This window comes from Furipterus horrens, unplaced genomic scaffold, assembly GCF_987537825.1.
Source record: "Furipterus horrens unplaced genomic scaffold, mFurHor1.1.pri manual_scaffold_11, whole genome shotgun sequence".
Taxonomy (NCBI): Eukaryota; Metazoa; Chordata; class Mammalia; order Chiroptera; family Furipteridae; genus Furipterus; species Furipterus horrens.
The window spans coordinates 71644892-71668182 of NW_028327181.1; the positions used below are offsets into that span (position 1 = coordinate 71644892).

Genomic DNA, 23291 nt, shown 5'->3' on the forward strand with positions numbered 1-23291 from the left:
AAAATGACAACAGGACTCTTATAATAGCTGCAGTCTGCAGAGCTCATTTGGCCCTGGCTGATCCCAGTCATCCTGAATCGGGCCATGGCCTCCCATGCCCTTTAGCGGACCTGCCTTATTTACCAGTTAACTGCCCTGGACAGAAGGCAGGGAGTCTAGGAGTGAGTACTCATGTGTGTGTGTGTTGCCAGTGACCTACATATAAGGCACCTGTACAGACTCTTAAGTTTAAACATTTTTAAGACGAGGTAGGTTTCTGAAACCTTTCCTGGCACATGAAAGAATACATTTTATTATGATCTTTGTATTTTTTATTTTTTGCAGAAAACATGTGTGATACTCATTTGATACAAACAATCTAATTTCAAGAAAGACCAGGGCTCAAATGCAGGGTTCCCCCACCCTACCATTTTATACTTCAATGAATTTGGGTGGTCCAGGGGACAATCCTTTCAACACAGCTCCACTTAACTGTATCATTTTCTCTGCTGTAGAGAATAATGACATGTAACAATTCTGCAGCAATTAACCTCTTTACCAACAAAAAAGGCCCGTTCTGAGCTCACTGTCTCTCACTGAATGTTGCTTATTCAGTTCTGCCTGGGATTGCCAAAGGTCTTGTTTATTTCCTGTATTAGTTATTTACCTGAGCAACGCATTTCAGTCCCACGCTCTCCATCTCTCACTGTAACTGGTAGCTTGGCATGAAATGAGTACCAGCAGGAAATCTTACTGGTCAAGCTTCCCAAGACTGGAACACCACAAGAGAACTGCTGATGGCCTGACAAGGAGCCTACCAGGTCGCTACAGAACTGGATATTCTGGAGGCAGGAAACTAGAAGAGCCCACGGAGGAAAGGGTATTTTCATCTAGCACAAAACGTTTCTTTGCAATAACAGCAGGATCTCTCGACATTACACAATTTAGTGAAACAAAAGAGCCATCTTTAAAGTCCACATGTCCATCAAACCTTAAGCCACGCACACAGCACCGATGCCCACCGCCCAAGACGCCCACGCCCGCAGGGGAGGGGCAGTTGCCTGGGGTGGCTGCAGTGACGCTGTAATTTTGAAGTGAACATTTTTGTGGCAGATGCTTCTCCTAAAAAACACTGCATCATCCAGTAAATATTTGACTAACATCCATGTTGTGCTTTTGGGTGACGTTACTCACTTCTTTCTGAGACCTAATAAATGAAAAATCTCCTCATGTGTTTTAGAACACGATTCATCCCAGCAAGCCTCGAACTGTCATAGAAGTTGAAAGCAGAAAACATGCTGATGTGTTGGTGATAGGCTTAAAATATTAAAGACTTCAAAACCCCAAGCCCTTCTTCTCTGTACAACAATGATGAATATATATCTTTGCTATATAATTTCAAAACATGGAATAGTTATCCGTTTCTCTTTGCTATATATAATATATGTCTTCCAAAATACATTGTCAGTATTTATATCTGAAAAATACTGTACAAAAAAGAACTTCCTATAATTACTCTGTATAAACAATAAACAATTTAATAATCTCTCCTTTTGGTCTGTAGTAAACATTGAAACTGATTGGATTAACCACAGTCTGTGACAACACCAGCCCCTTCTGAGATACACCAGTGTCTTTTACATTCATTTTTCAGAAGTCCACTTTATAAAAGCACGTACGTTCAAAAGCAAACAGAGAATAAGAAACATAAGCTCCAGAGTCATTAATTTAGGAAGCAGTCAAAAATAACACCACCAGGAAAAAAGGGGTCTTACAAAACACCAACTCATTAACCTAACTGAGTTTTAAAAACAGCAAGGTATACTAATTCACAAAAATATATATATTACAAAAAATGGGGAAAACTGAATCCTAAGTCATTGAATTGCTTTGAATATCAAGAGGGCCATGGAAAAAGTTAACTATAAAAGTGGGGGAGGGGGAGGGGAGAAGGGAGAGAACAAAACCAAACATATCAATGTCAAAGCTGTTCCAAGATGCTTTTTTTTTTTTTTTTTTTTTTTTTTGGCTCATATGCTGATAAATCAACCCCTCCTTCTTACACCTGGCATTCTCTTGGCTTCCCTGTCCTAGGAATGTTCTGGGCATGCTCAAATGCATTACTGTAATTTTTGCTTTTTAAAAGAGGGTGAAATTCTTAGGGAGGAAAGATACCCTACGTCCACTAGTAATACTCAGGCAGCATGCTCTAGCGTAAAACAGGATTATTGCTTGAGGTACAGACAGTGCAAAAACACACTCTGTGTTCTATGATAGTACTCTTACTTATCTGGAGTTGGTAGAATCAAAAGGAAACTTAGTAGATAGCAGTAAGTAAATATGGGACCTAATGAATCTAAACAGCACTTTAAGTTTGAAGACGATGACCACCCAAACTGAAAACATGAGGAAAGCCGCCTATAACTGAACGGAGCTGCGGGGCAGCGCCCAGCTAGTCTGTGTACTGCATCAGCACGGTAACTCACGGGTGCAACAGAAACAAGAGCTTGCTGTCTCAAAAACTGAGAGCTACGGTTTTACCAGGGCCCTTGGTGGTGGATCCAAACACAGGGTCCTGGAAGAGCAGGTAAGAGCGAACATGAAGCCACGCGGAAAGGACAGGAGTAGGGAAGAGGGGAGGGGCAGGAGACCCCACGAGAGGGCTCCACAGTCCAGTAAAAACATGGCACCTTTTATTTTTTTTTGAGCAAAAGAGGATGAGAGGGTTATCTGAAAATGGCAAGTGCAAAGAAACGCACGCGTGCGTGCACTGTTGACCACACACATGAGCACAAGCACATGCGTGCGCGCACACACACCACAACATGAGTCAGTTGTGTCGATTGATGCCTCTGGTAAAGTGCTGATGTCAGGAAGGTTGGTTTGGGTGTGGTGCTATCAGACAGGAGACGAAGTGTCCATCTAGTCAAAAGCCAGCCCCCCCATGCCGTCCTACAGGGGCCCGTGTCTGGCCTCGTACTTGGCCAGAATGTTCTTGCACTTGCCCAGCTCCTTGCGCAAGTCAGCCACCTCCTGGCGGAGGGCCGAGTTCTCCTTCTCCAGGAAGGACGCCCGGATGGCAATCTGATTCTCCTTCAGCCGCCGAGCATCGCGGGAGCGCTTGGCTGCCATGTTGTTCTTTCTGCGCCTCGCCCAGTACTTGTCATCCTGCTCGTTAGTTACAGAAGGAAAAGGAAACAAGATATTAGATTTCAGCAGAGCTGAGTGTCGGCCAGGGCGCTGCGCGGAGGCACCAGCCCAGGTGTCTTAACGTGTCTCCTTCCTTGAAGAAACCATGGGCCATGGCTTCCTTCCTGGAGCGAGGACCAACCTGTCACAACACGCCCTTACTCTCTCTGCCCAGCAGAGCATCTTTCCCCTGAGGAGAGACAGTGGCTCAAGGAAGGCAAGTGGCTACAGCATACCCTAGATTGCATTCCAGGTTTCTCGCTAACTTTTTGCTGAAAATTTTATTTTATGAGCCCTTCTCTTCCATGGGCACTCATATCTTTTTTATATAGGTTGATACAATATTGCTGGAAGCCAACTTGGCAATATCTAGCCACTATTTAAATGCATGTACCATTGATCTCGCAAGTCTGCTTCCAAGATCTCGTCCTATGGCAATCTTCATGTGTGTGCATGCACAGATGCAGGCACAACATTTTTACTGCAGCACTGTTTGCAATAAAAAGAAAACAGGGGAAAAATCCTGCCCTGGCCGGATGGCTCAGCTGGTTGGAGTGTTGTCCATACACCAAAAGGTTGTGGGTTCGATCCCTGGTTGGGATGTGTACAGGAGGCAAATGGTCAATGTTTCTCTCTCACATAAATGTTTATCTCTCTCTCTCTCTCTAATCAATAAACATATCCTCAAGTGAAGATTAAAGAAAAATAAATTTAAAATATTAAGAAACCTAATTATCAGTAAGAGATGTAATAACTACATTGTGATGGAGAATACTCTGCAGCTGTCAAAATAATGATCCAGTTGAACCAGAAAGATGTTCACGATATACCACCATGTGGGTAGAAACAATGGTAAACTGTGGATAAATATGTATGGCCTCATCCCACTATGGTTAAAAAATTATAAAATTACATTATTCATAGAAAGAGACCCAGAAGGGTTTACGCCAAGCTACAAAAAGTGGTGCCTTTAGCAGGGGGATTCAAGGAAGGAGGCCAAGGAGAGGGGCAGCATCTTTAACTTTGCATTTTATATCCATCTTAACTCTCAGAATATTATATAATGGGCATGTATACTTTGATTAAAAACAGAAATTAAAAAAGTAAACTTCCACCTGCCACTGATCAATACATTCATGTTGGTGGCTAGCATTTAAAGAATTTAATTTCCTGTTTAACTGTTCTCTAGACCCTAATTAGTTTGAGTAATGTTTAACTGTGGTCAACAAGAAAGCAATCCCTTCTTCGCCTGATCCCCATCGCTGCTCTCCCTGCCAAAGAAAAGGAAACCGGTCCTGGGAAGACTAAGAAATGCAAATGTTCTTTTAGACCTTCCTAGTTGATTTATGGTGCCATCTGGTGAATTTTGCCACCACCCTCGTTTTTTCAACAACTTGCAAGGCAAATCCCTGGGTCCTAGCAAGCCGAGTACCTGTAGTCACATGCCACCCAGAACAAGTGGGTGGGGCCAACTCTTAACCTCCCCCAGGATTCCAAGGGGCAGTTGGCACTGGAGGAGGTCACACGGGTTGGGGCCAAGGCTGCACGCCAGGTCCAAGGTCAGGGGTCCACCCCCATACCTGCCTATTCCCCTTGGCAGACATGTGCCCTGCACTGAGAGAGGACATGTGAGACAGAACAGGAAGTGTGCGCAGGCGCCTCTGTCTGCCGTTCACAAGCTGGGACTATTATCTTATTCACAAAACGCTTTCAGCTTTCTATATGTTTCATAATTATATGTAACAGTGAAAAAAAATGATCTTCACAATAGCTGGTACCAGAACTCTTCTCAGAGAGGAGTAAGCTTGCAATGGCTGTTGGTGGGATTTGCTATTTGTGCTTGCAGAAGGGAACAGGGAGGGAGCTGGAGGAAGGGAAGAGACCGGCCAGTGGGTGAGAGAGGCTAGGAGGAGCTGGGGGGAGGGAAAGGCTCCCCAGCGGTGAAGGGGCCCAAGCGGAGCCTCGGGTTCTGGTGGACGTTGTTTGCGTTACTTTGTCAGTATGCCCACCATTCTCCTCAGTGCTCCTGGGGGTGTGGCTTCCAAGATCACTCGAAAGAGGGGCTGACCTAGGATGTATTAGAACCTGCACCCGGGGGAACAGGAGTGTGGGAGGTGACGAAGGATGAGAACAAACCCCCTGGAAACTGCAGGAGCTGCGCACGCAGCGGGGAAGCACATGGGGGTGCAGGCCATGGCCTTGGTTTGTGACCAGGTCCTAGGTACCAGGGCGTCACCAGCTGATCGTAGGAGAAAAACAACTTCTCTGTCTCTTAGGGCTCTTCTCACCCCTAAGGTGTTACATTTCCCAGTTTTACCTGTTGACACATGCGGATGAGTTATGAAAGGTGAGGAATGGGGATCATGGAAGGACTGTCCTGGCCTAGAAAATGCAGGTTGCCGCCCTCTGTATCACAGAATGGTCGGGGGAGGGGAAAGCAGGATACTGAGTGGGGCTGATAAATCTCCTGTCCCTTCTCCTCCACCTCCAGGTGCAGATGCCATCTGGTTGCCATTACCCACCGCCACCCAGCAGGGACCCCCTTAGTCCTGTCCCATCATCTCCCTGAGCGTCTCATATTTGATGCCCCCTCCCCACACCGGCCCTCTCCCGACAGGACACCCCCTTTTCTCAGCATCCTGGAAGGCCCTTGAGGGTAAGAGACAGCGTCAGTTCTGGCTCACCTTAGAATCCCCAGGCCCCGATACAGGGCTTGGCACATGCTAGCATGTAAAAAATATTGTCAAGTGAATGAATGGACATTGAAGAGTGTTAAGACAGCAAAGTAATTAAACTGATTCTCAGCTAGGAATCCCAGGACGCTGAATCCCTCCACTCTCCCAGGGGATTCACACTGCCCCAATGAATGGCTCAAGGGAGGCAGTTCAGGCAGCTGCGGGGAAGCCGAGTTCACTCAGTAGGTTTGCTCATCCAATGCTGGGGCCACAGACACTTCTCCCACCCACCCCGGCTCAGTGCTCTCTACTGGATGGAGAAACACGTTACAGCCATGCTTCCTGCTTCAGCCAAGTTCATGGAATGTGGCCTGAGGCTTCACTCCCAGCTGAAGAAACCCAAGGACACATGGCAGGAGAAAAGGCTGTATGCAAAGGTCAGGCCTAACCTTGACAACTGTAATATGCATGATCCCGGTACAGACTCATGCGGTCTCTTTGTTGCCAAGGTTATCTGGGGTATTAAGTAAGTTTGCTCTTTGCTTTGAACTTGGAAATTTGGAGACCCTATGAAGGTCTGGCTGGAAGTTACATCTATTACTCAGCAGCATCCTTTCAAACTACCTTCCATTTCAAAGGAAATCCATGCTGCCTGCGCTCCCAAGTTTAGTATAAAGACGAGCTCCAAAATACAAGAAAGGCCAGGAATGCTAGGTGAGAACAGCCAGCCAGCTGAAAGAAGATACCTAACTGCCCAGGCCTAACCCTATGACATCCCCTTCACACCCCGTCGTAGACGAACCATCAATTCCCCGACTAGTTTCGATTTTCTGGTGTTGTACTATGCACTTTGCTCTTACGAGTCTCAGGGTGGCAGCTACTGGTTTATCAGATAAGAGCCCCGGCTGTAGTGACCTTTCTGGAAGCTAGAAGACTTGGGGACCTGACTAGTTCTTACTGTACCTAGCAGTTAGCAGTGTTCACCTTATTTCACCTTCCTGCTTCTCTGATTCTTCAACTGCAAAATGGTCCCTTGGTCTAATGAATCTCTAAGGTCCCTTTCAGTCCTGACATTTGACAGTTCTGTGTCACTCAAGGTAACCTCAGGTATACAGATGACAGCAGTGATCCAAGTCTGCTAGATACACCATCCCCCCGCCCCCCAACCAATGCTCTTTCTAGACAGGAAAAGCAGAGGTAGCTAGACTAAATCAGTCCCAGGACAATGTCCCAAACTCCCATTTCCCCAGCCAAGTAGCAACTTTCCTTCTGAACCATATTTAGGTCTGAGCAATGGGGTCAGAAATTAGGAAGGGGCTAATTATGCCTGGTTCCAATTCTTTGAATGTATATATCATATCTTTATTGTCCATATGATTGGAAAGAAGCAGAAACACAGAAAATTATAAGCAACAGCTCATCAAAAGTGGTGCTAATTTAATATTAGTGGACTTGGCATCATTTTGGAAAGAATTCCCTTTATTAAATGTGTCAGAGTAATTTTAAGTTGCATCTGACTTCCTAAGATATATCTATTCTCCTTTAGAAATAATGTGTCCTTTCAACACAGCAGAGAAAAACCAACAGGAATTAACCTTTTGTTGGGATATTCAGGTGATCGTTATTTGAGGTACAGAATGAACATTATATATAACTAGTGTCAGGGGTCCCACCCTGGTCATCCAAGGTTGGCAATGTGGAGGGAGGGCCTGTGTCCAGCTGTTATTCCTGAGGCCTTCAGGGAAATGGCAGCAATTAATTATCAATAAGTTCCCAAAGGGAGTTCCCCTTGGAAGACTAGGAGGTCAACATGCCCTTCCCAAATAATTTTCTTTCTCTTTCCAACCTTGAACGGGAGTTTGCCTCCTTCATGGGCTGCAACTCACTCCTCCATTTAATTGCTTCTCCTTATTCCTGTGCATCACCAAGACATGAAAGGCCTATTTCAGAAGACACCCATAGAGGAAGCAGCTTGCCAAGAGGTTGGACCAGAAATCAAGAGTCCTCTGTTCATTAGCTTGTGGGACCCTCCTGGGGTCACCCTTGTAATGTGCCACTTGGCCCTCCCACTCTCTGCGTGCCCACAGGCTGATTACCAGTTCCAATTTACCTTCAGGTCATCAGGGATGAAGACTTTGCGAGCTTTCTTAATCATGGGCTGCGGTTTCAGTTCTTCCTCAGAGAACTTGCGTTTGCGAGGGTCAAATATCTCCTGACCAGGGACGCTGGAGAGGGCAAGATCTGCCGGGTCTGGCTCGTAACCCACCGGGACCTGGATGGTGTCAGGATCGATGGGGCTCGGTGTATTGCGGTTTGCTGGCAACAGCTGACCTGGAACAACACAGGAGTGTGAGTTCATCAGCAGCCTAGGGAGCGGCTTGGTGATGCTCCAGGGTGAGTGACGAGAGTCGTCCCGTTACTTATAGCGGGCCCTAACATCAGTTCTTATTCATCCTCACCAAGTTCCTGAGAACACAGCAGGCTGAGTGTGACTTCGTTCCAGTCAGGCACAACAAGACCCACAGACATGTGGCCATGAACTAAATTTAAACATACCTGCGTTCCTTCTTTTCTGTAACACATTCATGGAGCCTCAGCTACGTGCCAGGCACTATGCAAGGTGCAATGGATAGAAATGCATGACTGTTAGCTTCCAGGCAAGTCAGGGAATCAGACCGATAACTAACTACACAGTGAGGATATGATGAAGGTGCCTGGACAGACATACACCTCACATGCTTCCAGTATATGGGGAGCAGGACATAACACAGAGCAGGTTAGGGAACATTTTCTATAGATGACTCTTATTGTAGCTGCATCTTGAGATAAATTATAATTAGCCAAAAAAAAGGTAATCTGGGCACAAGTACAAGATAGAAAGTTGCACGTTTGAGGAACCACAAGTGGTCTTGGTGGCTGGAGCACTGAGTCAGAGCACAAGACAGGGGTTGGGGGTGTAGGTGCAAGAAATGTGATCAGGAAGGTGGACAGTGGGATATTTACAAAGCGCCGAGCTGACGTCAGGGAAGGCTCCTGAGCACTGGAGTGACAAGCAGAGCCTCATGAGGTTTGGGACGAAGACTCAGGCGGCATGAGGGATGGACCGAAGCGGGCAAGACTGGGTGTGGGAGACCGGCTCCCAGGCTGCTGTGATAAACCGTGCACACCCGAAGACTGACAGTTGGAACAGTGACAGGGGACAGGCTTCAGAAATAGTTAACAGATTAGAAAGGACATAATGGAGACGATCTCACTTCTGCTTGAGGGTCTACCGGCTAAGCCACGGAAATGCACCAACGTCCACAGAACAGGCTTACTGAATTTCGTAACGGTCTTACTGGTCAAAGTGAACTTAATAACAGACCACACTGTTTATGGGAGAGTTCTGAATCTCAATTTCAAGTTTCACCTGAATTTCTCAATCATTCCTTTTATATCTCCTCCTCTTCCTCAGCACCAATGACTGGACAGCAGGGAGAGCCTGTAGATTTTGCTAAAACCTACCCCAGGTTGAAGCACGAAGGCACTGGCTGGCATTCTCACTCAGCTGTGAAAACCAGGCTCGTCCCTTTTCTGGAAAGTCCTGCTGGGGAGCTTGGAAAACGAACGTTCTGGTGACCTTTTAGGTCTCCATTCTGCTTTGAGCTTTCTTTGTCTCTAGTTTGCCAAATAGGAAGACATGGGCCCCCAAGGCATTGGCAGAGGATGGAGATTTCTCATTAGCCAAGCAGCAGCTCAGCTCCAGCTCCTAGAGACTGCTGAGCTCTGTACCGGATGGTGTCAAGCTAGATTTGATCTTGTGCCTCTTGACACTGCTTCAGGAAATGAACCATATCTGAGTCAAATGGGGATTTCATTTTCCCTTTAGAAATTCTCTTTGAACTTAATAACAAAGCTACCCAGTGCCCCATCTTTACAACCATCACTCCATCCCATCTCCCCCCATCCCCCCCCCCAGCCCTGTACACGCACACTTCTCCTACCCTCTGGGAGTGTCTCTTAATTAGTACTTCCTAAATCTAATTGCTCCAAGTTACTTCACCTTCCTCCGTAGTACTTCAGTATTCTCTTTGTTATGTTATATAAAAAAAATTAAAATGTTACCCTTTATTGCTTTACAGATTTAAGTTTTACATATATACCCCCCTCCCACACACACACACACACACACACACACACTTCCTCCTCTACCAGACATCCTGGTCTTGGGTGTTTCATCTGTCTATCCCCAGCCTGCCCCTCCCCGTGGTGCCTCCCTCAGAGCTCAGCTTCTACAAAGAGTATTTCTCATTTCATGGTGGTCCTTTGAGACACTGGGCTCTGACATTCATTCATGACATTCTAACAACACCACTTCCCATTTAGGCAGAACCTTCCTCGGCATTCTTTCTCTCCAGCCCTTCTTCCCAGTGGAAGTAGGTCAGCCCGACCTGCAGAATGGAGAAAACCTAACTGGACCCCAGATGAGGTCAACAGCTTCCCCAAGGTCAAACAGCAAATGGCAAAGGACGTGAGGAACACGGCCAGTCCCCTTCTCCCCAACACTGCTCTCATGCCACGTTGGCTATCTACTGAATTAACTTTGCCAGACCCATTTTTTTCCCCTTTATTCCAAAATGTCAAGCAAGTGTCATTGGGTAATAGGGAGAAAGATCTTTACTCTTCTGTCCTATCTTCTGTGGATTTGTAAAATTGTAAGAATTTTCAATTAAAAATGCATCATTACATAATTTTAAAAAATACTAAGGATGTTCATTGCAAAAATTTAACAAACTGTGTCAGGAAGCCATCCTCTCTCTTGCCCCTAATCCATCTTGCTGCCCTTCAGAGGTGATCACCCTTGACTCCTTGTGTGACCCTTTAAAACCTTGGCTTTAAACATACATGATTTAGCCACCCATGTATCTTAAATAACTTTTTCAATATACCACATACAATTTCCCAAGTTAGTATACATAGACCTACTTTGTCCTTTTTAAAGTTTTAGTAGTATTTATCTAATCATTCTCCAGCTGACGGATTTTTAGGTATGTGAGCATTTTTGTAGAAAAGATTCCAAGAAGTGAAACTTCTCATGCAGAAGGCACATATGTTTTGTATTTCTAAATATGCTGCTTAACTGTCATATCTATTCACACGTGCACCAATTTATGAGAATGTTTTCTCAAAATTAAATATTAATTTTTTAAATGTTTCCAGTCTGATATACACAAATATCACTATTGTTTTAATTTGCATTTTGCTTGTTACTAGTAGGACTGAACATACCACATATTGATTGGGTATTTATTTCTTCTCCTGTGTACTGCCTCTTCATATTTCTTGCCCCCCCTTTTTTGAAGAGATTTTGTTGCTTATTCATTTGTAAGAACTCTTTATAGATTATGAATATATTCCTTCCACCTGTTTTATCTACAGAAAATATTCTGAGACTACTGTTTGTTTTTTAACTTTACTTATTAAGTTTTCACTATTGGTAAGATTTTACATTGTAATGTAGTAATATCTTGAAATCTTCTTATGGCTTCTAGCTTTCACACTTTCTCTACTCCCAAATTATATTACATACACAAATATGTATACATACATGTATACATATATGTGCATATATGTGTATTTTACTCTATACTTTTTTCTCTATTACAAATATAATTGATTTATTGGGTTGGCCACAAAGTCCATTTTAGTTTATTCCATAAAATGAAAGACATATTTTTCATTTTCACGAACAATTTTATTAGTTTGGATATTTTGAGTAGGTCGGCTATTTAACGCATGGTATGACATTGCTTGTTCTCAGTTAATGTCTTGATTTGATTGCTATCAACTTCCACTGGTCTACCTGACCATGGAGTATCGTCCAATGAGAAATCTCCAGCATGAAACTTCACAAATCATTTTTGACACATTTGATCAGTCACAGCACCTTCTTCATACACTGCACAAACCTTTTTATGTATTTCAGTTGTGTTTTTACCTTTCTTGAAATAATAAAGCATAATATGCCAAAAATGCACATTTCTTCCATCTTCAATATTTAAATGGCTACACAAAAATTCACCAGTTTTGATGAGTTTTTAAAAATACACGCTGATATGACAGCTGTCATAATGAAATCTAACAAAATTGTTTCAAATGAATTTAAAGACAACTAAGCACTACTAGAGCCATTTTACAGAAAAAAAACAACAACGTACTTTTTGTTTAACCCAATGTATTTTTAAAACTTCGAGTCACCTAGAAGTTATTTTTGTGTATAGTATAAGCAAAAGTCTGTACTTAATATTTTCCAAATATCTTACTATAATTGTTATCAGTAAGGTTTGATATTTGATAGCGCAAGTTCTATCTTGCCACTATTGTTCATTTTAGAAAGTTTTCTTTGGTATTCTTATACTCTTTTAGTAAATTTCAGAATACGTTTTATTAAGTTATATTTAAAGTTATTATTGGGATTTTTGAATGAAGATTGTATGAAAGCCATAGGTTAATTTAGGGAAAAGTGATATCTTTAAAATATTGAATATACCCAGAGTATACTCTTTGTTTTTATTTTTATTTTGGGGGTCTTTTTCTTGTATCTAGCAGTTAAGTCATAGTTTTCTTCATTTTAATTTTCACATTTTTGCTATGTTTATCCCTTAAATGTTTTATAATTATTCCTAATGTAAATTTCCCCTGTTATACTTGCTAACTGGTTATCGCTGGCATATAGAAAGCTACTGGTTTTCTAATGCTGAGTTCTTTTTATCCAACCACTTCACCCTCTTATTAGTTTTAACGGTTCTAACATTTCTTTTACTTCTCTTAGTTTTCTAGGTAAATATAATCTTATCTTCTGCCTCTAGTGACAGCTGGTACTTTCTTTCAGTGTTTATAATTCCTACTTAAAAAAATCTCACTGCATTAGCGAGGCTCTGCAAATGGGGAGCAGAAGGGAGGAGAGCACGGATCCCTGCGTGTATCAGACTTGAGTGGGAAAAGGCTGTGACATTCTGTCCCCGAGCATGGTGGTTTGTTCTGGAATCCGGGTAGATGCAGTTGGAGAAGTTAAAGCAGTTTCAACCCTCCCACCCTATTAAACTGAGGTGTTTTGTTTTAATAAGAAGTGATGCATTAGATTTCCTTAACTGCCTTTTTAGAAACTGTTGAGATAATCATGTGCTCTTCTATATTTATTAAGTCCAAGCTTGGTGTTTATCCAAGGCTTTCTTTGAAAGAACCAGAGTGAACAAGATCAACGCCATGATGTAGATTCTAAAACTTACTGATGAAAGTCAACTTCCAGGAGGGCTGAGCGGGATTTCTGGAGGAAAGGGTAGAAAAAAGGACTTAAATCCGGAAGGACAATAGAAATCACCTTTAAACCCAAACTTGGCCTCCACTTTTGTCACAGATTAGGCATGACTAAACCTCCAAACAATATAATTAAATCTAGGAGGTTTATTAATCTTACATGCTTTAAAAAAATTTTTTTATTGCATATTTTCCACTACCATTTATTCTTACATACCTTAACAAGAATTTAGTATGTCATGTTCAAATAGCTGAATAGCTAGACGTCATCAATGAATGGAAATAGCAGCAATCTGTATCCTTATCTCTTCTCAAATCAATAGTTTATTTAATTTATGGCTGCATCAGAATAATAAATTATAGTTGCATTTACTATTTAACTCTCAAGGTTAATTGCAACACCTCCAATCTTTCTGACGTGTTCCTCGTTCAGACAGTTAAATAATAAAGCATTAGATTCGTGGCAGTAATGTCAGACAGAAACCATATTCCAGTGTTTTCAGTGATGAGTATTAGCTAGCTGACGAATGTTATTTTTTATAAAAAAATTAAAATATTGAGAAAAGAGAAAGTGATTCGGTTTTGGCCAAAGAGTTCTCTATTAGAGCTGATGGGTGAAATTCCTTATGATCCAAAGTTTAGCCTTAGCTCTTGGTTCAAGATCTTTCTCTCATAACCAGTGTGGGTCTGTTTGCTTACCATGACCTCCTGGACCCCAGAGAATCATAATCTGAATCTGAAATAGAACCATTTACCCTCTTTGCACCCACTGCTTTCAGAAAGAAGAAAAACACCATCTGGGCTCACAGCCTACTTCACTACAAAACATCCCTGCTTCTACGAATCCCTTATATTACAGGGAGGCAATTAACTCAGAAGACTGTAGGAACAACTACAGGGCCCATAAAGAGTGCTCATGATATGTACAGAGATTAAATAAAAGTCTTACAAGTATATCCCAAAGATTCAGGCTTTCTAGATTCTGAGACTGATTAGCCAATCTTTATTCCAATGGCAGAAACCTGTTATCTTGTCCAACAAACACTCTGCAAAGGCAGCCATGTCTTCATGGCCAAAGCTCTCATCTGCACATGTTCTGTTCCATATGACGTTGCAGTTTTAGACACAGTCTATTTCCCCACCTCTTAGATCTGGGGTGACCTTGTGACTTGCACTGGCCAAGAAAACATGGCAGATGTGACCATGTCAGTTTTGAGACAGAGCCCCAAGAGGCTTTGCATGTTTCTGCTTCCTCTCTCTAGCACCATAAACATGCTCAGTCTAGCCTACTGGAGGGATCATGGACATGTGGGGCAGGCCTGTCTAGGTCAGCCTAAATCACTTGCTCCCTAGACATGTGAGTCTGGACAAGTTCAGCATAGCCACCTGATTGACTCACAGCAATTTCAGAGGAATGAACATATAAACCTTCAATGACTGCTCGGTGAGCTTTATCATGGCCATAGATGACTTCTGTACAGGCTGAGCTACTGCGCACAGAGGAGATGATTATGCAATAACATAAACATTATTGCAGCCTTTTAAAATGTATAGGGTGCTGGTTAAGCTGTGAAATGAGCCAGACTTGGGTTTTAGTTCTGATTCTGCCACTGCATTTGTGAGTAAAGGACCAGAAGAAGTAGAACCCATTTCTTAATAAGGTCTGTTTTAAGCAACATGGACTATTAATGACACCCCCCCTCTTTTTTAATCTACCTCTCTGGGTTCCAGTTTCTTCATCTGAAAATGGAGATGACTAGGCCTGCTTCACAGGGTTGTGTGAGAATTGAGTGAGGTAATGCATGTAAAAATAAACTGCTTAGCATAATACACAGTACGTGGAAAGTACTTGATAAATTGTCTATATATAAAACAAACACAAACTATAGATACTATGCTTACAGATACTTTAAAAAAATCAAATCAGCAAACAGTGCCCCCTTGTCCAAGCCAGCAGGGTTTCACTCCCCTGACCTACTGCCAAGTCCTCCGAACTGCTGTCCCTCCTTCCTCTCGTGTCCTGGAGGTGCATCTTCACCCAGCCACTGGTAGGCACCCTAACACTGCAAGCCCACACACGCCACTCCCCACGGCCAAACCCTCCCCAGGTGTACCGCTGCCACGCACAGTAACAGCCAAGGCTCCTCCTTACTGGGTGTGCCCAGCCACCCGGCCCCCCTCACACACCCAAGCCTGACCCCACCCAGTTCCTCGACCTCAGACATTCTTCCCCTGCTCTCGGCCTGCCTGGTCCAATCGCATCATCTAGACACCAGCTCAAATGCCATCCCCTCTGATCCTCTGGCTTTCCTCCACCATCCTGTTTCATTTCCTTTGCTATACTGTATTTAGCTCTACCTAAAATTATCTCTCGTGTTCACTTGATGTTTGCTGACCACCTCCCCCACCCACATGTAAGCTCCACGGGACAGGGACCTAGTCTTATTTGCTGTGACATCCCCAGCTTCTAGATGGAACGCACATGGAGAAGACCCTCAGTACAAACTACTGAACGACCAGAAATAAACACTCCCAGATCCTGACAAGGACAATTTTTGGAAAGAGGGATAATTTTTATTTTTATTGATTATATTTTGCAAATTGTCTATAATAAGTATCTTTTACTTTAAGTGAGAACATTATTTTCAAAAAATGGACTTTGCTTACTTTGCATATAATCCTCTCAGGGGCTGGCTATGTCAAATATTGCTGAGAGAGGACCTAGAAGGAGGAGGAGGAAGATGAGGGGAAGGAAGAGACCAGGGAGAGAGGATGAAGGGGTGAGAGAAGAAAAGGAAGAGAGAAAGAGGAATTAAGAAAGTGAAGGGCTGCAAGAATGAAAGAAGAAAGGAAGGAAGGAGTGAGGAAGGAAGGAAGGGAATGTGGGAGGAAAGAAAGACATAAAGGAGAAATAAAGAGAAAAAGGATAAGAAAGAAAAGCCTTCGCCAAAGATTAAGTTAGAAAGTGTCCTCCTGGACCCCAGCGGCTGGGGAACTGTCACGACTGATGCTTTTCAAGTGTCCTGAGCCGCACCGAGTGAAACGCCGACTTTAAGGCAAAAACAAATCCCACACACCCTTACCTTGTGCCCCCTCAGACAAGGCACCACCGAGGAAGTGCGTCCGTAATTCCAGCGCAAACGCGCTGAAGGGCCTGCTGACAAGAGCCCTGTGACATGAGCAGCTCTTTGCCAACGGCTCTCTCCACACAGTACCAGGCTGTGAACAGAAAAACGGGTAAAACAATACAGCCAGCTCAGTTCATGATGGACACAGGAGGAAGGGGGCGGTCTCGTACCACTCCCTGAGCAGGCGAATGAAAGGAGCCCCGGGGCTGGGTGGGCAGGCCTCCGCCACCTGCTGAGTACTCACTATGGGTCACCTCCACGGGTCAGTGGGGGGAGCCCTGGCTGTCTACCAGGCCCTTCCCCTGCATTACCTCATTTAATCCTCGCAACAGCTGTCTGAAGGCAGAATTATTAGTATCCCCATTTTCGAGACGTGGAAATAAAATGGAAATGAACAGTTTAAGGCAAGTTTGGAAATGATAATTGGCCCAGCACTGCCTCGCTAGGAGATGAGGCAGAGACTAACCTCAGAGTCCTTCTGACTCTGAAACTCAAGTTCTCAATCACATCAAGTAAATGCTACCAGGGAAAGCGATGGAGTTTGTGTGAGTCTGGCATCAGGACCCGGGGGAGGAGCCTAACAGACACCACTCCACCAAACCATCAGCCTCCATGACAAAGAGGGGGGAGGGTATCCCCCATTTTATGCATGAGGAAATGGGGTGGGTTCAGAGAGATAAAATCACCTGCATCAAATCACACAGCTAGAAAGCTGGAAAGTCAGGTGCAGTTCAGTCTCAAGTCCACCTGACCCATAGCCAGTGCTCTTTCTAATCCACTTCACTTTCCCCTCAAAGCAGTGGGAGGGAAGAGAGGGGACCCTGCAGGTCCCTCCTCTCCTGAAAACCATGTTTGTGGGCAGCAGATGGTCCCTCCAAAAGGCAGGAATAGCCTTCTGTCATGAACAAGAGCCCCCCAAGAAGTTATAAGCAACTTGCCACCCCATTTTCTCTCTCCCTCTTCTCCTTGCCCCTCCTCCATTACTCTGGTCTTCCTGAATGGTGGGCAGTGCTTCTGCGAATCCCAAAACCGGGTTCCTGGCAGTGGTACGTCTCCTTCAGTGGCATCACTGAGGAGCTTCTGCAGAGCCCGAGACCATGCCTCATCAGGAGAAGGGCAAGGACTCCTGGCAGGGAGCCTGTCTAACAGTCTTCTGTGGATATAAAGTTGGCTTCTAAGGAGGGGGCACATTTTGTATCCATACCCTTAAATGACCCGTATGTCAATTAATGCTTGGCCTGGTTTGGGTAAAGAAAGGCAGCTGGGACTGCTCTGAGGTTCTGCTCTGGCCTCGCCCCTCCACTTTGACCTGTCCTGGGAGACAGCACAGTTCATCAGAAAGTGTAGACAGACTTGGACTCCGGGTGGCTTTGTCTCTAAATAGCTCTGGGGTCTGGGGCCCATCGCTCCAGCACTCAGAGTCCTGTTCCCTCGTCTGTCAAGTGGGGAAATGATAATTCCTTCATGGGGCTAGACAGGACGGACTGTACATGGAAGGGCCACTCACTGGGCGTGGGGTCCACCTCCCTCTCACATACTCCCCCAGCTCCTGCTCTCCTCTACCTGCAGCCCCAGTGAAGCCTATGGGACGTCACCACATGTGAGCCCATATCCAGGACAAGCACTCTGCCCTGGGATTGGGCATCAGTACCCAAAATGCCTGGACTTGACTCAGCAGCTCCTAACTTGGCAGGAGCTGGGCCTGGATTAGCAAGGCCTCTCATTCCAAGAGTGTTTATCATCACGCTACTGGCAGGGGTGTCAGCAAGAGACCTACCTCCTTGAACTGACTGAGAGGTGAAACCAGAGGAGCTCCCCACCACGGACTTACAGTCAGTTAAATGAGGGGGGTGGGGGGACAGAAGTCCCAGCCAGTGGTCAGAGCACATGTGGGCCTACTGGCCTTCTCCACACTGCCCCTGAGACAGAGCACCCCCTCCCGCTGCCTGTGTTGGGAGCCTCTTCCCCAGCTGTCACAGCGCCTTAGGGCACAGAGAAGAGGCTGGCCAGAAGTGAGCTTGCAGTGCCCGAGACCTCAGCCTGCATGAAGTCTAGTTCAGATCTCGCAACACTGGCCCCCTGAGGTGGGCATGGAGGGCTGTGAATGGGAAACGAGAGGCACTGTCCTTCACACACACACACATCCCCATGTCCCTGCTCCCTCTCCATCCCAAGGTTATGGAACTCGGGTGGGAGAATGCAGGCCTCCTGGTACGTGGAGGGAATGCATGGTGAGGGGAGCACCTGGGAAACAGGAGGTTAAGTCCCAGTCAACTGCCCACTGGCTCAAAGTCTTGATCTTATTTTGTGCTTCAGCCTTTCCTCTGAAAGAGCAGAGGCCCAGGCCCTCCCTAGGTGGCCATGGTGCCAGGGGGTGTGATAACCAATGACCATGTCAAGCCTCCCTGCAACCACACATTGGAGGCCAACCCACAGGAGACACCTGAAGAGGATAAAGCGGAGGCTGAAGTCCAATGTGTGCTCACCTGAGCCACTCCTCAGAGCCCCTGTGGTGCGCACAGTGTTGGCAGTCACCATCACAGGGAAGCAGTGATGAGGGGCTCCTGCTGTCATCTGCACGCTGCACCTGGACGTAGGTGGCCTGCCCTCCAACGTGGCTGGGAAGTAGGCTCAAGACGTACATTTTACCTATGGATACACTGAGCCACTAATCAGTGTACCTGAGCACCCCTAGGGTGGGGATGCCTTCTCCTCAAGCAGAGAAACAAGCTCACCCAGACCTGGAGTCTATTTTCAGAGGCTCTTTCCATTTCTTGATGACAACGAGCAGCACTTGAATCAGCACCACAGAGGCCCCTGGGGTCTCTGTAATTGTCTGGGTTGGTGAAAATGTGCAGGCCTGGTCATTTGAAACCTGCAGTTTTTAAAGTGCTGCCATGGCGAATTATTAAACTGACTATTCTCCTCTGGGCGATGATAAACTTTTGTTTGCATTCGGGGGGGAGTGAAGCAGGAGGCTAGGTGAGGGACATGCTCCTGATGCCCGCTGTGAACCCAGGCTCCAACTGCAAACACACAGCCCACACTCTGCCTGAGCAACACCCTTCCTACCCCGCACCCCCCCCCCACCAACCAACCCAAACATAGGAAGAAAAACAGGATTGTTTCAAAGCCCGAGCTTCCGGGTGAGCACGAATAGGCTCAGGTGTGTCTGTGGTTGTGTGGTTTCTCAAAGAGATCCGCAAAAATTCTTTCCTGTGCGAGTCTCCAGGCTGCGCACCCGTAAGTAAACATGCTTTTCCAGAGCTGCCTTGCCCCGGCTCCTGGCCAGCGCTCTGCATCACTCCCTCACTCCAAAGTTCACGGGGAGTCCGAAGTGGGTCTGGGCACTGCTGCTGACCATTGCCGCTGGTTGCACTGTCCCGTCTAAGCCACACTCGTCCTTCTGTCTCCCAGTGAGCATCAGCCTCGCCCCCAGGTCTCCTCATGCCTGGGACCCATGTCTCCATTCTGTCAGTTAGCCACACGCCTCTCGTGCAGGAGGGAGAAATGAACCATGGATGAAAATCCAAAGACCCTGTCAGTTATGGGGACTTTGGTGAGATCCCTTGGCTTCAGTTTGACCACCAATTAAATAATGGGATAAAAGTCTGGGATAAGAGCAAAGACTCATTCTAGACCTGGCAATACATTTTCCTGGAAGTTCACTGGAGATTTTCCTTTGTGCTTCAGATCCCTGTCATGGTAGAAGGGCAGGCCCATCCACTAAGGAGTGGGACAACTGCAATACCTTCCTAACTTGTCTCTCTGCCACCTGCAATACTGTCTGCCAACACAGCCACCAGGTTACTCTTCTTCAAATGTCCCACGGTCAAAGGCAGCCAACAGCTTCCCACTGCCTCTCAGGCCAAACTCTGTGTGGTGGTCAAGAACCTCCTCTCTGGAGCCTATCACTCTACGCTGCATTCTCTGCTCAGGCCAAGCTGGTCTGCCTGGTTTCCTGGACATTCGTATCTCTCATCCTTTCCACCTCTACCAGGCTTACCATGTCCATTAAGGTCTAAGTGAAGCCTTCCTCCTCCTGACTGACCCAGTGTTGATCACAGCCTCTAACTTCTCTCACATTTAATATCTATAGCATACTGCACTTAGCCCATGCCCGCCTATTTTTACCAGATTAAGTGACTCTATAACTTTTAAGCAATATCTGTTCTCAAACTGGATGGGAAATCTTTTCAGGCAAAGGCCTTGCCAATGTCTTGCATAGGAAGATTAACAAAGGCTTGTTGATTAAAACTCATTCTTAAACATTTATCGAGCACCTACTTTGGACTAAGCTCTGGGAATACATAGATAAAATCCAACCCCTGGGAGTACAGTATCCCCTCACTTATCGTAGGTATGACACTCTAGATCCCCCCCTCCACCGCGAAGTAGGAACCTTACTTACATTTATTCTACACTCTTAAACCTATGTAACTTTAACAACATACGTATACAGTACTGCAAAATCCCGCGATGTAGTGAAAAATCCGCAATAAATAATTAAATAGAATATTTTTTAAAATCCCACGATACAGTGACGCCGCGATAAGTGAACCCCTGTATAGAGAGGGACTGCTGTATACAGTCTGGAGACAGAAACAGTTGAGCAAACAGACAGTTAAGAGTACAGGTGCTAAGAGCTATGAGAGAGCTTTGCCCAGGGAGCCAAAGGTTGGAGTTCAAAGGTTGATCACTAATCCAGGTCCTTGGAGGATGTGTAGGGACTCAGCAAATGCTTCTCAGGGAAGATGGCATCTTGGTGGATTTGTGAAATTGGCCAGACAGGTAATGTGCAAGAGGTGATCAAGGCAAAGGGAACAGAGTGTGTGAAGAAGGCATGAAGATGTGAGGAAATGCAGGGCCAGCCAGGGAGCTGGGGAGCGCTGCACGGTGCAGCTCAGAGGACAAGGAGAGGGGCAGTACGAGTCGCGAGCAGACAAAGAAGGACTTCAGATACTCAGATCTTACCTGGAAGGGAACGGGGTGCAACTGATGAAATATTGCCATGGCAACCCAGTGGAGGAGGGATCGAGGGGAGACTGGAACTGGTGAGCATCTCCCCCACATCAGTGGCAGAGGACCAGGTGAAGTAATTAAAGAGGTGGGTTCAGTATGAATTTTAGCCAGTGCAATACTGGAGAAAGAAGGAGAGATCGAGATAAACTTCCAGGTTTTTGGCTTGGACAGCTGTTGAAGAGGTGGTAAAATTCACTGAAAGAGGGAATAAAAGCACAGCAGGACTGCAAACCCATTGAGTCTGGGGTACCTCTGGACCCCCAAGGGAGAGGCTGAAGGATGTGTATTTCTGCTTTATGCATGACTCTAGGCTTCCGAAGAGAAGTCCTAATAGCGATACAGAAAACCTTGAGACTGCTCCCCAGGAGAGAATACAGAGCCAGGAGAAAACCAAAGAAAAGACCCTGGGAACCCTGGCATCTTAGGGAGAGGCAGAAGGAGGGCCCTCCCAGGAGGCTACATCAAAGAGGCCAGAAAGAGGGAAGTAAACTAGTTCTTGGACAAGCTGGTGTAATGGGACTGACCACAGAGCTGGTTCTCCGCGCTCTACTGTTAAACCCTCGTGGGCAGTCACTGGGCCTCTTTGGCAGGGAGCTGCATTGTTAAATCCGTGAAACAAATGAGGAAAAAAATACAATAAGACAGGTGAAGTAACTTGCTCAAGGTGAAAGAGCGGAAGAGTACATTCACATTAAGGCTAACTTTCTCCCTACACTTCCACCCCACCCACACATGTCCACCGGCAAGATGAATACCAGCAGCTAGTGCCCGGCAATTTTCTTCAAGCAACATTCACCTGGGTTCTACACGTGCAGGAACCCTGGGTTCTTACATGCTTCTCGGGATGTCAAGTGCCTACTGCCCGTTCTCAGTGGGAGTCTTCTGTGAGGTGTGTTTGTGTTTGCAAGGGCCTCTTGATAGGCTGAGCACCCCAGTCTCACAGAGGTATTTCCCTTTGTTGTCCAGTGCACCGATACCTGAAGTTCCCGTGACATAATTTTATTTTTTTATTCCTGGTCTGGTGAGTGTATGTTTGGGGTGCATGGGCGGTGGAGGTAGGGAGGACAGGAGGGGAAAATGCCTGTAGAGATGGCCTCAATCACCTGCGCTTAGAGATGGCGGTACTACAGGCTATGCGAATAATGCAGAATTGGGACATTTCCTCCTTATTAGTTAATGATAATTCTGAGAGATTACTAAATAAGTGTTGCTAGGCAATAGGAGCTGCCTGGGATGGGGTGGGGATTATGTTAAATCAGGGATATGGATCCCGGGGGGGAAATCAACTTAATTCCACGAAGTCAGCTGGTAACTGAACAAAATGGAGTTTGTGCCCCCAGTGTCTCATTTGGGGTGAGGTGAGTAATGTCCTAATACTGCAGCCTTTGCAGCTGCTGCCGGGTACTCCGGCTTCACAGAAGTATTCATTAACACGAGGCTGGTATTGCCAGGCTGGCATATACCTATGAGACAAAGTATCACGGGAGGAATTACATTACAGTATTCCCTCACTTACCATGGGTATTACATTCTACACCTCCCCCCCATAGGTGAAAATCCGCGAAGTAGGAACCTTACATTTATTTTAGTATTTATATATATTTTAAGGCTTTATAAACCCTTCCCACACACTTATAAACCATTCCCAGTCCCTTATTAACCTTTCCCACTCCCTTATTAACCTTTTCCACACTTTTATAAACACTACTGATGTTCTTAAACATATTCTACACTCTTAGACCTACGTAACTTTAACAACATACGTATACAGTACCGCAAAATCCTGCGATATAGTGAAAAATCCGCGATAAGTAATTAAATATACTTTTTAAAATCCCATGATACAGTGAGGCCGCGATAAGTGAACTGCGATACAGAGAGGAACGACTGTATAAAGCAGTGACAGCTCAGTCATCAGTCACGTCAGCAGAGAGAAAGGGAAGGCTACAGAGTCGCATATACCGTTCACAGCGATCAATGACCTGAATTAACATTCAATGAA

The 23291-nt window shown here is 45.4% G+C and overlaps 1 protein-coding gene across 4 annotated transcripts in view; it reads right to left on the reverse strand.

Moving 5' to 3' along the window:
- Positions 1 to 1986: 1986 nt before the first annotated feature.
- HLF (HLF transcription factor, PAR bZIP family member) overlaps positions 1987 to 23291 on the reverse strand; it is a 49785-nt gene continuing 28480 nt past the window's right edge. For 3 of the 4 annotated variants that reach the window (XM_090291383.1, XM_090291382.1, XM_090291385.1), the window contains 2 exons: positions 7954 to 8174; positions 1987 to 3150 (listed from right to left, as the gene is read on the reverse strand). In XM_090291383.1, coding sequence (XP_090147509.1) covers positions 2932 to 3150; positions 7954 to 8174 — 440 coding nt within the window. In that variant the 3' untranslated portion in view covers positions 1987 to 2931. The remainder of the gene's footprint in view (positions 3151 to 7953; positions 8175 to 23291) is intronic. The other variant, XM_090291384.1, reaches the window with a different exon arrangement.